Genomic DNA, 14405 nt, shown 5'->3' on the forward strand with positions numbered 1-14405 from the left:
CCTGAGAGCCCCAGGACAAGACTTCACCTGGGAGATTGTTAGAAATTCAGAATTTCCCCAGGAAGCTTTACAGCATTCTAACAGTGATTGACTGGGTCACGGGTGTTTGAGAAGGGCTGCCTGGGGCTCTGTTTACTAAACATTCTTGGGGTTTCTGCCTTAGGAATTCCCTAAGGGTGTGATTACAATCTCTCCGTCTAATTCTGGAATCTAGGGGTTCGCCTTCTCCTAAGGATCGGGGAAAAAAAAAAACAATTTTCACCCCAGGATGGAGCTTTGGGGCATTTATCTTCTGGCTCTATTTGTTGAATGGAACTTATGGCATTTGGGAGTGGACCACCTTTCCAATGCCTCCCCTTAAGAGAAAAATATTTAATTCCAAGAGTTGGAAAGGAAATAAAACAAATTCTCTTCTTGTTGCTAACATCCAGTACCTAAGATCAGAACCAGTAAAATGGGGATTAGGGGGCCAAGGTCCGGGATTAGAAGGGAGGAGCCCCAGCTGGAAGTGCCCACAGGTTGGTGACCTGGGGGGGGTCCCTTTGACACCCCTGGGCTGTGGCGCCCCACCGACTGACTGCGCGGGTGGGCCCGCGCCCCGCAGCGCTGAAACCAAAGTAGGGAGAGGTTGGATCGCGCGCTCAGCATTTTCCCCACAACTGCCGAATCCCAGGAGCCTGCCAAGCTCCCAGCTCTCGAGGGATGCACCCCCAACCCCCTACGCCAGCCAGAACCCGCCCGCTCCCAGCCCCCAGACAAGGGCGCAATTTACCAGTGGGAACCGCCTCTGGCCCACCGACAGGAGGACGGCCGCATTTTTTTTTTTTAAATGCCATCAAATTCAATATTTACAAGAACAATCCCACGCTTGGTGCTAAAATGACTGGCCACACAAGAAAGAGTTTACTTCTTATAAGAAGAAAAACCCAAGCTTGTGCCTTACTTTTAAAAAGAGAGAGAGAGAATAATAAATACAGTTTTTAAATTATCCCCCCAAATCAATTATTGCATGCGCCCCCTTTCCCTCTTGTCGGGGAACAAATAGAAGCCAACTTTGCCGGGACCCATCGGCGGGTCCTAGCAGCCCCCGCAGCTGTGGCCTTGTAACTTTAAACCTGGCCTGAGGTCATCGTTTTCGCGCTGGCCAAACACAGGCAGGGGGCGGTCCTAGCGAACCCGAGACTGGGACCACCTTAGTGCGCGGACTCTCCCCGCCCTCGCCCTCGTCGGGAGAGATAAATCCTGACTCCGATCAGAAAGTTACCAACGGCAAAGTTTGCTTCTCCGGCAGCTGTTGCGAGCGAAGGAACTTGGGGACCCCTCCCGCGCTGGGACTTTTGCTCCCCGTTTTCCAGGCCCCACTCTCGCGCTCCATCAAGGGAAGGCCCCCTGGCTACGGAGCTTTTTCATCTTTCCCCAGCCCAGAAACTAGCTGCTCGGCCCCCCACCCCAAAGAACAAGTCAGCTAAGAAAAATGTGGAACGTGCCAGTTCTGTTCTTCATCTTGGGAAGCGCATCGTTCTGGGTCCTGGCAGAAGGAGGTAAGGCCAGCGGGCGGAGCTCCCCGAGCAGCTAGCTGGTGGGGACGAGCGAGCCGGGACTTGCGGGTTGCCGGGGCCTGGAATGTGAGGTTGCCCGGGGGAGCAGTGTGCGCGCCGGAGTCTGGAGGCCCCGGGAGGATAGACCGCGGCTTAGCCGGTGCCAGGTCCCAGGCTAAGAGCTGAGCGGGGTGCCGGGGAAAGACCCCGAATCCACAGGTAGCAGGTGGGGAGCAGAGGGTCCCTTGAGGGCGACCCACCTCCTGCCAACCCTTGCTGGCTCCCGAAAGACAGAAGGCTAGCAGCCAGGCGCCTTCCACTGGCGGCGCTGGGATTTTCTCCAGGGCTGTGTATTGGAGACATGCTCATGGCCTCAGAAGTACTGGCCCCATAGAATTGTGAGGGTCGGGGTGAGGGTGAGATATCCCTGTGCAGCGACAGCCTCCCTCTGGGGGCTGCCAGTCTGTAAGACAGCACGTTGGACACACTCAGGGCCGGGTCAGTGAGGATTCGTTATCCTCTGTGAGAGGATAGTGTGTGGGGGTAAGGACTGAACTGGAGGGTCCTGAGTGCACGAGTTTAAGTTTCTTTGGGGTCACATGTGGAACTTGGCCAACTGTGTCAATGACCGCGTGTTGGTGACTCCTTAGACCTTCACTTCTCTAGATCTGAGAATGAGGACACTGCTTGCCCATCACTCTCATTATCTTCTCCTTCTTCCCTCTTCTTACCTCTCCTCTTGCCCCTTGCTGCTGTGTTGGTAACCTCCAGTCACATTGGTCAGTGTTTTCTTTTTCTTGGGTCTTTATTTTGATCTGTTTCCACTGTAGAATATAAGCTCCTGTGGACACAGCTGTGTCTTCACCTTGATCTCCAGGGCCAAACAATATCCGGCCCTTAGTAGTTGCTCACTGAATATTAGTTGAAGGCATTGTAAGCTAACTAGGGATCTTTGGAGTTGAAGGTTGAGGAAATGAAACTCTTTTACATTTTCCAAATTGAGGTAGGGCCGGAGCCAGAGGAATCCTGCTTGAAGGGAGGGGCTTGAAGGAGGCCTCCGCACAAAGACAATAATACCCAGCTCCAGGCCAGTGAGTGATTCAGGGTGTGTTTCCCTGTGCGGCACTGCCTGCTTCGTGGAGACTGAGGTGCTCTCTGTGCTGTGCGTGTGTGCGCAGTTGTGTCCAGCTGTTTTGTCAGCCCATGGACTGTAGGCCAGCAGGCTCCTCTGTCCGTGGGATGTCCTAGGCAAGAATACTGGAGCAGGTTGCCATTTCCTCCTCAGGGGATCTTCCGGACTCAGGGATTGAACCCGAGTCTCCTGTATCTCTTGCATTGGCAGGCGGGTTCTTTACCCCTGTGCCATCTGGGTGGGAAGCCCTCTTTTTGCTGGGTGGTGAGCTATTCATGGCGGTCCTATCTTTGGAACTTCTCTCTCCAGAGCGACATACATGGCTCTGCATTTCAGTTACATTTCCTTTTTGGCCAGACTGTGCAAATGACACCATTTTGTGCTCAGCAAAATGTGGGAGGCCCCCCAAACTGAGCCTTGTCCCAGCTCTGCTCAGGAAAGAGGGCCACTGGGTGGCCTCCTCTCCCCTCCCCCAGCTTCCCCCTCTCCCCTGCAATCCTCTTGCCCCAGGGAGAGTTTAGCTGTAATTATCTTTAAGCCAATTCTGAATATCAAATGTACTCTTAAAAAGAAGTAATAATAATAATTTTTAAAAAATAGTTGTGGCTGAAAAACCAGCCACTTCTAGTAGTAGCAACTCGATTGGGAAAGACTGAAGCACCCTGGCCCTGTCCCCCGGGGCTGTGTGTCAATGCAGAGTTACTGGGCTGCTGGTGAAGAGTTGAGGCCCAGGAGGGGTTTTGTCTGAGGATAATGAGCGAGGCAACTTGAATATGGATGAATAACTTCTTTGAGCTGAGCCATTGTGGGCTCCTGTCGGGGAGCTGAGCTAGGGGTAATTATGGTGATGAATTTTATTATCCTTCTCTTAGGAGTCTACTCCCTACTGGGCTTCCCTCTTCTAAAGTTATAATCTGGTTCAGTTGTACAATCTGGTCCTCTGGGTTGAGATGTCCTCTGGGTCTCTTGAGATGTTAGTGGATTTAAAGGAGCTCAGTGGTCCACACATCTGGCATTTTCCTCCACTGTCAGGCCCCACCTTCACTCTGAACTTTCATCCAAGACATGTACACAGAGGCCGCTCCATGAGATCGTTTATTTCGTGAAATTCTGCAGGCTGCTGCTTGCTGAAAACCCACATGTGCTTTTTCCCGGACCAGTCCACCCAGGATTAATCATGCGATGAACAAATTTCCCTGTGCTTTCCCCAAAACTCTTGCCAGTTTCGGAGGCTTGGAGTTGCTAAGAGTTTTGTTGCACTTAAGGTATCTCAGGTCTGTTAGAGCCTTCTCGAGGGAGACTCTGATGACACTGGCATGTGAGATCCAAGATAGCATTTAATATAGAAAGCACATTTCTAAAAAGTATCCTCGCGTGAGAAGGCTAAACTGGACATGGCAAGAGGGAGGAATCCAGGCTGATCAGAGATAGGCGGCGGCCTGCCCTCCCTTCCTCTGGCCTCTGAAATGAGTAACCAGTGAGTAAGTCTATACCGAGAATTACAAGGACCCCCAACCTTGGCATGAAGGTGGATGGTGTGAGCGAGCAGGAGGGACACCACCTCCCTCCCATGCCCACCCCCCACCACATGCCAGGAATGTCACGGTTCCCTCATTAAATCATCATGCATCCTTAAATTATACATTATTATCTTCAAAATATGCCAGATTCCAAAAACAGGCCTAACTCCAAACCTCACGCTTTTTTTTTTTTTAACCTGCATTACACATTGGGGCGGGGGGGGGAGTTGAACTTGAAATTAAAGGTTAACCTTGCTTTAAACTCCTTAAACATGAAAACAAAAAATTTTCAAGGTATATAAAATTCTTTACATTTAATACTTACTGTAATATCCCTTTGAGAATGAAGATGTCACAGTACATTACAATAGGATTTGTTCATGCTTTCCCCAAATAGAAACTCAGCATCTCCTGATATGCTGGATACGAAACTCTAAGCACTTTTGAGGAAGGCACACCTAACATAAAGCACGGCACTTCAGTCCTTACCAGCAAAATGATGAACGTGTGCTTTAAATTCCACTGGCTTATCTGAATATTTGTCATATTTCTGGCTTCCAAGAACAGGCGTGCCAGGTTACAGCTTGTGGAAATATTACGGGGGAGAATGTTGAGAGAGGAGAGGCTCATATATACTCTTGTGAGACTTGAAGAAGTTAAATCAACTCCTGTAAGGCTCTCCAAGGACCCTCCCACTCCTTGGGTATTCCAAAGAAATACTCAGTGAGAGTGTTTTGTTGGGAGAGAATCAAATGAGTGGGGTCATCGGGTGGGCTACAGAGATAAATCTTGGGATTCCCACAGGGTTGAGCAAAAGAGATAAAACACCTTTTAAAAAAATTAAATATTTATTTTTTGGCTGCGCTGGGTCCGTTGCTGGTCCCTAATTGCTGGATTAGGCTTTTCTCTAGTTGAGGTGAGCTGAGGGCTACTCTCTAGTTACGGTGCTTCTCTTGTTGTGGAGCACGGGCTGTACGGTGAGCAGGCTTCAGTAGTTGCAACATGTGGGCTCAGTAGTTGCAGCCCCTGTGCTCCATAGTTGTGGCGCACGGGCTTAGTTGCTCTGCGGCTTGTGGGACCTTCCCAGATCAGGGATCGAACTGAATTAGCAAGCTGATTCATTACCACCGAGCCGCCAGGAAAGCCCTAAAAGCACCTTTTGATTGGAGTTCTGAATCCTTTCCCTACTGATTTCTTGAAGCCTTGGGGGAAAGGGAAGTGATAGGGCATTTTATCTGAGGGTTATGAGATGGAGCCAGGTTAGGGAGCAACTGGAATTCTGCCACCTTCATCCAAGGCAGGAAACTAAGGTGACTGTTTTCCTTCCCTCAAGACTCACCCCAGTGCCCACCAGCCCGCCTACTCCTAGCGGCCAGTCCAGAGCAAGCGTTCCCTGGAGCTCCAATGGGTGGGGACGGGTGGGTTTTTCCGATTTTTCACCTGGCCCAGTACCTTTGCCTCAGGAAAACTGCACGGAGGAGATGGGTTTAATCCTCTGAGGGAAATTTGTAGATCTGGCCACCTCATATACCTACTTGTCTGAGGAGCTGCACACTGAAATTGTTAGGGCAACACTAAATTTTATATGGAATTGTTAGGGCAACACTAAATTTTATATGGGGGCGGGGAACCCCACAAAACACAAAAACAACAAATTTAGCGATAGGATAATCACCTTTCCGGAAGGTGACCTCTGTCCAGAGGGTCAGGGTTCCAGACAGTAAAGAGAGAATGTCACTGAGCCCTGGGGGAGTGGGAATAATTGTCACTGTTACATTTGTAGCAGATACGGAAGTGCGTCTAGAAGATGCGTCAACATTACTAATGAGAGTATTTCCGTAATTCATCACACTGTCTTCATCTGGGTGTTGAAACACGACTTACTTGAGCAAAATTGTGATCCAATGAATGGCATCCTGCCTGGAGGAGTTTGTCTGCCTAGAATCCAGACGGGGAGGGGAAAGGAGTAAGGACTAGATGATGTGAAACTTGTCCTGCCTCAGGAATGCGTTTAGTTAAATATTTACTGAGTAACTTCTTTGTGAGTCAGGCAAGGTAAACGGTATCCTTGCTAATGGCTACTGTAAGGTATCCTGTCTGGTGGCTGAAGGGCTTCTGGTCTCAGTCAAAGTGCCCCTCGGACTGTTCTGTCACAACCTGGAAATGTATTCCCCCCACATGCCCTTAGTCTTTGCTCTGTGTGCCCCAGACAGCATTTCAGGTATTTCACTCTTGAGAAGGGCATGTCTCGGGTAACAAATGTGGGTAGAGACCATTGAAGAACTATTTCCCTATCTAGGTAAGCTATTTGAATTCCTGGACTCATAAGAGCGTGGCTGGGGAGATCAGTCCTGGGTGTTCATTGGAAGCACTGATGCTGAAGCTGAAACTCCAGTACTTTGGCCACCTCATGCGAAGAGTTGACTCATTGCAAAAAACTCTGATGCTGGGAGGGATTGGGGGCAGGAGAAGAAGGGGACGACAGAGGAGGAGACGGCTGGATGGCATCACTGACTTGATGGACATGAGTTTGAGTGAACTCTGGGAGTTGGTGATGGACAGGGAGGCCTGGTGTACTGTGATTGAGATCGCAAAGAGTCGGACACGACTGAGCAACTGAACTGAACTGAGGGAGAAAGGATTTCATCTGCTCTAGATCACCCTATAATAAAATTAAATTTCTGAATCTGTATAACTAAAGGAATTAGAGTCTGGATGTGTGGTGTTTACAGCATTAACTATATATTAGCGTTGAAATGTGAAAGTGTTAGTTGCTCAGTCATGTCTGGCTCTTTGTGACCCCATGGACTGAAGCCCACTAGGCTCCTCTGTCCATGGGATTTCCCAGGCAAAAATACTGGAATGGATAACCATTCCCTTCTCCAGGGGAATCTTTCCAACTCAGAGATCAAACTCAGAGATCAAACCCTGCATTGCAGGCAGATACTTCACCATCTGAGGCATCAGGGAAACCCAGTAACTGGATGTTATTGTTGTTCAGTTGCCCAGTTGTGTCTGATTCTTTGCGACCCCATGGACTGTAGCATACCAGGCCTCCCTGTCCCTCAACATCTCGGGAGTTTGCCCAAGTCCGTATTCATTGCATTGGTGACACTGTCCAGCCATCTCATCCTCTGATACCCTTTTCTCCTGCCCTCGATCTTTCCCAGCATCAGGGACTTTTCCAATCAGTCAGCTGTTTGCATCACATGACCAAAATACTGGAGCTTCAGCTTCAGCATCAGTCCTTCCAGTGAGTATTCAGGGTTGATATCCCTTAAGATTGACTGGTTTGCTGTCCTTGCTGTCCAAGGGACTATCAGGAGTCTTCTTCAGCACACAGTTCGAAGGCATCAGTTCTTTGGTGTTCTGCCTTCTTATCGACCAGTTCTCACAACCCTGTGTGACCACTGGGAAGACTATAGCCTGACTATACAGATCTTTGTTGGCAGAGTAGCGTCTCTGCTTTTCAACACACCATCTAGGTTGGTCATCACTTTCCTGCCCCAAAGTAACCGTCTTCTGATTTCATGGCTACAGTCACCGTCTGCAGTGATTTTGGAGCCCAAGAAGAGGAAATCTGTCACTACTTCCACCTTTTCCCCGCTTTTATTTCATATGCAATAATGGGGCCAGATGCCATGATCTTAGTTTTGTTTTTTAATATATTTAGTCTTAAGCCTACTCTTTCATTCTCCTCCTTCACCCTCTTCAAGAAGCTCTTTAGTTCCTCCTCACTTTGTGCCATTAGAGTGGTATTATCTGCATATCTGAGGTGGTTGATGTTTCTCCCTCCTCTCTTAATCCCAGTTTGTAACTCATCCAGTCCGGCATTTCTCATGATGTGTTCAGCATATAGGTTAAACAGACAGGGTGACAGCAGACAGCGCTGTCGTACTTCTTTCTCAATCTTGAACCAATCAGTTGTTCCATACAGGGTTCTAACTATATGGATAGTTATATATTATATATAACTATATAATAACATTTTGTGTGTGTGTGTGTGTGTCCTGTGCTCAGTTGTGTCCCACTCTTTGGGACTCCATGGACTATAGTCTGCCAGGCTTCTCTGTTCATGGAATTTTCCAGGCAAGAATATTGGTGTGGGTTGCCATTTCCTCCTCCAGGGGTTCTTCCTGACCCAGGGATCAAACCCACTTCTCTTGAGTCTCATGCTTGGCAGGCAGATTCTTTATCACTGCCTCACCTAGGAAGTGAGTGCTTAGTGTCAAGCACTTTGCAAGCCCTACTTCATTTAATCCATCCAACATAACTTGAAGATAGGAATTATTTGTATTTTATAGATAGGTAAAGAGGCTCAGAGAGGTTCAGTAACTTACACACAGACACAGAGCTAGTAAATAACAGTGGTGAGACTTGACTCCAGGTGGTCCAATCCCGGAACCCACATCGCTAAACATTCAGCACAACAGCCAGCTATTCTTAGATTTAGGCTGCCAAGGACTCTCAGAGTTGTCAGCCAGTTGATTTCTTCAAGCAACTTTTACAGCAATAACATCACAGTTATTTGTTAGATACATGATTCAGATTGAAGAACTAGACTGATATTGGGGTACCTAGTTAAAGGACATAATCCCTGTCCCCGTAAGCGTTTATAGAGCACATATCTTAATAAGAGTTACAAAGGAGTCATACATGGGATTGCAGTTCACACAGAGAGGCAAAGCAGGTGGGTGTGGCGTATATGAATAAGAACAGAAAAGGTGGTGTAAAATGGCGTGTCCTGTGTGACACACAGCATTACCAGATGCAGGTTTGGAGATGAGATTCCTGTAGGCCTTGGGAACTGGAAAAACCCTTCGGGGGAGGATGGGACTTGATCTTGGCTGTGAAAAATGGTGGGGTTGGTTGGACAGGGTGGTAGGGAAGGGCATTCCAGGCAGGGAGGAATGCTCAAGCAAACGCACAAATTAGAACAATCTGGAGTTTGTGTGGAAAAAGATATGGGCATCCAGGGCTGGGAAAAGCCATGGAGGCTGGCTGGAGTCAAGGGTGTCGAGTTGGGGAATTGCAGGAAATCTGTTGAGAGAAGGCTGAATCCAAGGTGAGTGTAAGCTAGACCTTTTTCTGTAAGTAATAGTCAAATGGGAGCAGAGTGGGCCATGAAGAGTGGCTGTCGGGGGAGATGTAATGATAAGGGCACCACGTGGGATTGAATCTAGTTTATGGCGGGGACTAGTCTGGGGGAAAGGGAGAGTCAGGAGGTAAAGAGACTAAGTATAATGACAGCACACAGGAGAATGAGATCAGATTTGGGGGAATAAGAGCCAGCAAGACTTAGAGCACAGTATTTCCCCAGGTTTCTATTTTTTTTTTTTTTTTGGCTTTGCTGCACGCAGGCTTCCTCTAATTGTGTCTAGTGGGGGTGACTCTGGTGCAGTGCATGGGCTTCTCATTGCGGGCAACATGTGGGGATCTTCCTGGACCAGGGATCAAACCCATGTCTCCCGGACTGGTAGGCGGATTCTTATTCTCTGCCACCAAGCATCCTCCAGGTTTCTTATTATTCTTTCCTCATTTCCTGATTTCTTATTCACATCTTATAACATTCATCACTATATTAAAATTTTTATTGATATGTAATTCTCATGTTATGAAATTAACCCCTTTAGAATAGACAGTCCCATGGGTTTTAGTATATTCAGAGTTGTACAGCCATCACCACTGTCAGTTTTAGAATATTTTTTTCACCCCTTCCTCCAAAACCCCAAACCATTAGCAGTTGTTCCCATGTCCCCCCATTTCCCCCAGCAACCACTAATCTCCTCTCTGTCTTTATGAGTTTGCTTATTTTAGATATTTCATATAAATGTCATCATATAGTATGTGGTACTTTGTGTCTGGCTTCTTTTACTTAGCATGGTGTTTCAAGGTTCGTGCATGTGTAGCATGAGTCTGAATTTCATTCCTTTTTATAGCTGAATAATACTCCGTGGTGTGGCTAATACTGCATTTTGCTTATGCGTTCATCCATGGATGGACATTTGGGTTGTTTCCACTTTGGGGTTATTATGAATAATGCTGCTATAAACATTCATGTACAAGTCTTTGTATGGACATATGTTTTCATTTCTCCCAAGGATACACCTAGGAATAGCATTGCTGGATCATATGGTAGCTCAGGGACTTCCCTGGTAGTTCAGATGGCTGATAGCTCAACTGGTAAAGAATCCACCTGCAATGCCAGAGACCCCAGTTTGATTCCTGGGTCAGAAAGATTCCCTGGAGAACAGATAGGCTACCCACGCCAGTATTCTTGGCTGGAGAATTACATGGACAGATGAGCCTGACTGGCTACAGTCCATGGGGACACAAAGAGTAGGACATGACTGAGCAACTTTCACTTCTACATGGTAGCTCTGGGCTTTCCAGGTGGCTCAGTGGTAAAAGAGTCCTGCAATTTGGGAAACATGGGTTTGATCCCTGGATCTGGAAGATCCCCTGCAGGAGGAAATGGCAACCCACTCCAGTATTCTTGCCTGGAAAATCCCATGGACAGAGGAGCCTGACAGGCTATAGTGCAAATGGTTGCAAAGAGCCAGACACGACTGAGTGACTATGCACACACATACACACACACACACTCTGCAGCTCTTTGTTTAACGTTTTGTTGTTGTTCAGTCGCTCAGTCGCTCATTCACGTCCGACTCTTTGCAACCCCATGAACTGCAGCACCCGAGGCTCCTCTGTCCTTCACCGTCTCCCGGAAGCTTGCACAAACTCGTGTCCATTGAGTCAGTGATGCCATCCAGCCATCTCATCCTCTTTTGTCCTCTTCTGCCTTCAATCTTTCCTCACATCATCTTTTCTAGTGAGTCTGCTCTTCACATCCAGTGGCCAAAATATTGGAGCTTCAGTTTCAGTCCTTCCAATGAATATTCAGGCCTGATTTCCTTTAGAATTGACTGGTTTGCTCTCCTTGCTGGCCAAGGGACTCCCAGGAGTCTTCTTCAGCACCACAGTTCTAAGGCATCAATTCTTCAGTTATCAATTACTTTTTGAGGAACTGCCAAACTGTTTTCCAAAGTGGTTCCATTTTACACTCCTACCAACAGTACAGAAAGTTCCAATTTCTCTACATCCTTGCCAAATCTTGTTATTTCCCATTTGGTTGAGTGGTTTGTTTGTTTTTTTAAAATTGTAGATATCCTAATGGGTATGAAGTGGTATCTAATTATAATTTTGATTTGCATGGTCCTAATGTCCAGTGACATTGTACAGCTTTTCATGTGCTCAAAGACCATTTATATATCTTCTTTGAAGAAGTATCTAATCTTGTTTTCTAATTTTAAAATGAATAGTCATTTTTTATTGTTTAATTCTGTATGTATTAATATTTTGGGTACTAAACCTTTATCAGACATAAGAATTGTGAGCATTCCTCCCACTTTGTGAGTTGGCTTTTTAATCTCTTGATAGCATTCACTAAAGCACAAATTTTAAAAAGTGATGAAGTCCAATTTATCTATTTTTTTCTTTTGTTGCCTCTACTGTTGGTGTTTTATCTAGGAAGCCATTTCCTAATCCAAGGTCACAAAGATTTAGTCTTATATATTCTTCCAACAATTGTATAGTTGTAGCTCTTACATTGAGGTGTATGATTCATTTGAAATTAATTTTAATGAATTAATCATGGTGTGAAATAGAGGTCCAACTCCATTCTTTTGCATGAAGAAGGCCAGTTGTCCCAATACCATTTGGTTGAAAAGATGATTCTTTCCACTGAATTAACTTGATACCTTTGTCAGAATGATTGCCCATAACACATGTACCCCGATGATGTTCATTGCAGAACTATCTATAATAGCCAGGACGTGGAAGCAACTTAGATGTCCATCGACAGATGAATGGATAAAGAAGTTGTAGTGAGCGACTTCACTTTCACTTTTCACTTGCATGCATTGAAGAAGGAAATGGCAACCCACTCCAGTGTTCTTGCCTGGAGAATCCCAGGGACGGGGGAGCCTGATGGGCTGCTGTCTATGGGGTCGCACAGAGTCGGACACGACTGAAGCGACTCAGCAGCAGCAGCAGTGCGTATATATATATATATATAGATATAGATATAGATATATGATGGAATATTACTCAGCCAAAAAAGGAATGAATTTGAGTCAGTTCTAGTGAGGTGGATAAACCTAGATCATATTATTCAGAGTGAAATAAGTCAGAGAAAAACAAATATCATGTATTAATGCATATGTATGAAATCTAGAAAACTGGTACTGATGAAACTATTTGCAGGGCAGGCATGGAGACGCAGACATAGAGAATAGACTTGTAAACACAATGGGAGAAAGAGAGGATGGGACAAATTGAGAGAGTAGCAATGAAACACGCAATTGCCGTATGTAAAATAGATAGCTAGTAGGAAGTAGCTGTATAACATGGGGGGCTTAACCCAATGCTCTTTGACAACCCAGAGAGTTGGGATGGGGGATTGGTGGGAGGGAAGATCAAGAAGGTCGGGACATATCTATGCTTACGACTGATTCACATTGTCCTATGGCAGAAGGCAACACAACATTGTAAATCAATTATCCTCCAATTAAAAATAAATTTAAAAAATCACTTTCCCAGAAATATGTGGGTTTATTTCTGGACTCTCAATTCTATTCTATTGGCTTATACATCTATCTTTATGCCAGTACCACATGGTGCTGACTCTGTAGTAGTACAGGAGTACTACTTACTACAGTAGTAGTACTTACTCTTTGTAGTAAGTTTTGAAATTGAGAAGTGTTAGTCCTCCTCTTTATTCTTTCTCAAATCTCTCTGGCTGTTCTTATCACTGTACTTTAATTGTCTGATATATATCTCTCACTCCTTAGAGAAGAGAGGAGGAACCATCTTATTCAGCACTTAAAAGAACATATGGTTGGTAAAAACGTTTGGCAGGAGGAAGAGGGAAGAAACCCAGCCTTTTGGCAGGAATGACAAGAAGGCAGGTGATAGAAATCAGATTGGAGGGATGAGATAAGGAACCAATTTGATGAGAACAGTAAGTTATGCACTGTCTTATAGACACAGTGAGTTTGAGTAAGACATCTAGTCTGATGTAACTGATGGGTTCCTGGGGAGAAACTCAGCTAAAATGGCACAGAAATAATAAGCCCCACTTTGCTGCCTGAATTCCCCATTCATCGGAACAAGGGGGAAAAGATGGCAAAGAGGGTCAGAAGAGATCCCTTCTAACTAAGAATATTATTTTTGAAAAATTTTACCAAAGCACACTTCAAACTCCCAAACCAGGCTTCAGACCAAGGCCAAGGGCAGTCAGTGGAAACACAGCCACATCCTGTACATTCCTGGAGGGCCTCATCCTCCTGGGCTCACAGCTGAGCAGTCTGCAAGCTGTATGGGTGGATGGTGAGGTCAGAGCCAAAGGGGCTTCTCTTTTCACTCTTGCGAAATCAGGGCCCGCTCAGCTGACAGCCCTGCATGAATCAGAAGCTCGGTTTCCGAGCAGATGGTGAGGGTTTCCCAACACAGTTGAGATGCTGTGTTCCAAGCCAGCACTTCTAAAGCCGGCCTTAGTCATTTGATTATTCAAGTATTAATAACTAAGCGATTCTCCCTAAGAGGTGGCCTCCCGGCCAGGTTCCAGAAAAGTTATACAACAGTGTTGATTCCAGTCTACAGCACTACGGACTCATTTCCTCCTTTACTGAGAACATTCTGCTTTTGGTCAAGAGAGAGACCTTCCCTCAGGTTGAGTAATCTTGATTGGGGTTGTAACCAACAACCTCAAGTTTTAACATTTGAAGAGGGGGTCCTGAGCCCTGTTTGCAGTTGGAGTGAGTGGGTAAGTTGATTCATTCTCCTCAGTCCTAAAAAGTGTAAATATTCATTCATTCAGCTATCAGAGACTGCTAGCAGGGAGAAAGTCTTGAATGCAGAGTTATCAAGACCCTGGTGCTAAGAAAGATTGAAGGCAAAAGGAGAAGAGGGCAGCAGAGGATGAGATGGTTGAATAGCATCCCCAACTCAATGGACGTGTTTGAGCAAACTCCGGGAGATGGTGAAGGACAAAGGAGCCTGGCGTGCTGCAGTCTGTGGAGAAAATAAAAATAGCTAGTGGGAAGTTGTTGTATAACACAGGGAGCTCATGAGTTGAGTTTACATGAATTAAGCTTGCAAAGAGTTAGACATGACTTTTAGTGACTGAACAATAGCAACACCAGTTTAGAGGAG

The 14405-nt window shown here is 46.2% G+C and overlaps 1 protein-coding gene across 1 annotated transcript in view; it reads left to right on the forward strand.

The window, feature by feature from the left end:
- Positions 1-1172: 1172 nt before the first annotated feature.
- PDPN (podoplanin) overlaps positions 1173-14405 on the forward strand; it is a 35090-nt gene continuing 21857 nt past the window's right edge. The window contains exon 1 of the mRNA XM_040263976.1: positions 1173-1541. Within this exon, the coding sequence (XP_040119910.1) occupies positions 1475-1541 (67 nt within the window). The 5' untranslated portion in view covers positions 1173-1474. The remainder of the gene's footprint in view (positions 1542-14405) is intronic.

This window comes from Oryx dammah, unplaced genomic scaffold, assembly GCF_014754425.2.
Source record: "Oryx dammah isolate SB20612 unplaced genomic scaffold, SCBI_Odam_1.1 HiC_scaffold_21, whole genome shotgun sequence".
Taxonomy (NCBI): Eukaryota; Metazoa; Chordata; class Mammalia; order Artiodactyla; family Bovidae; genus Oryx; species Oryx dammah.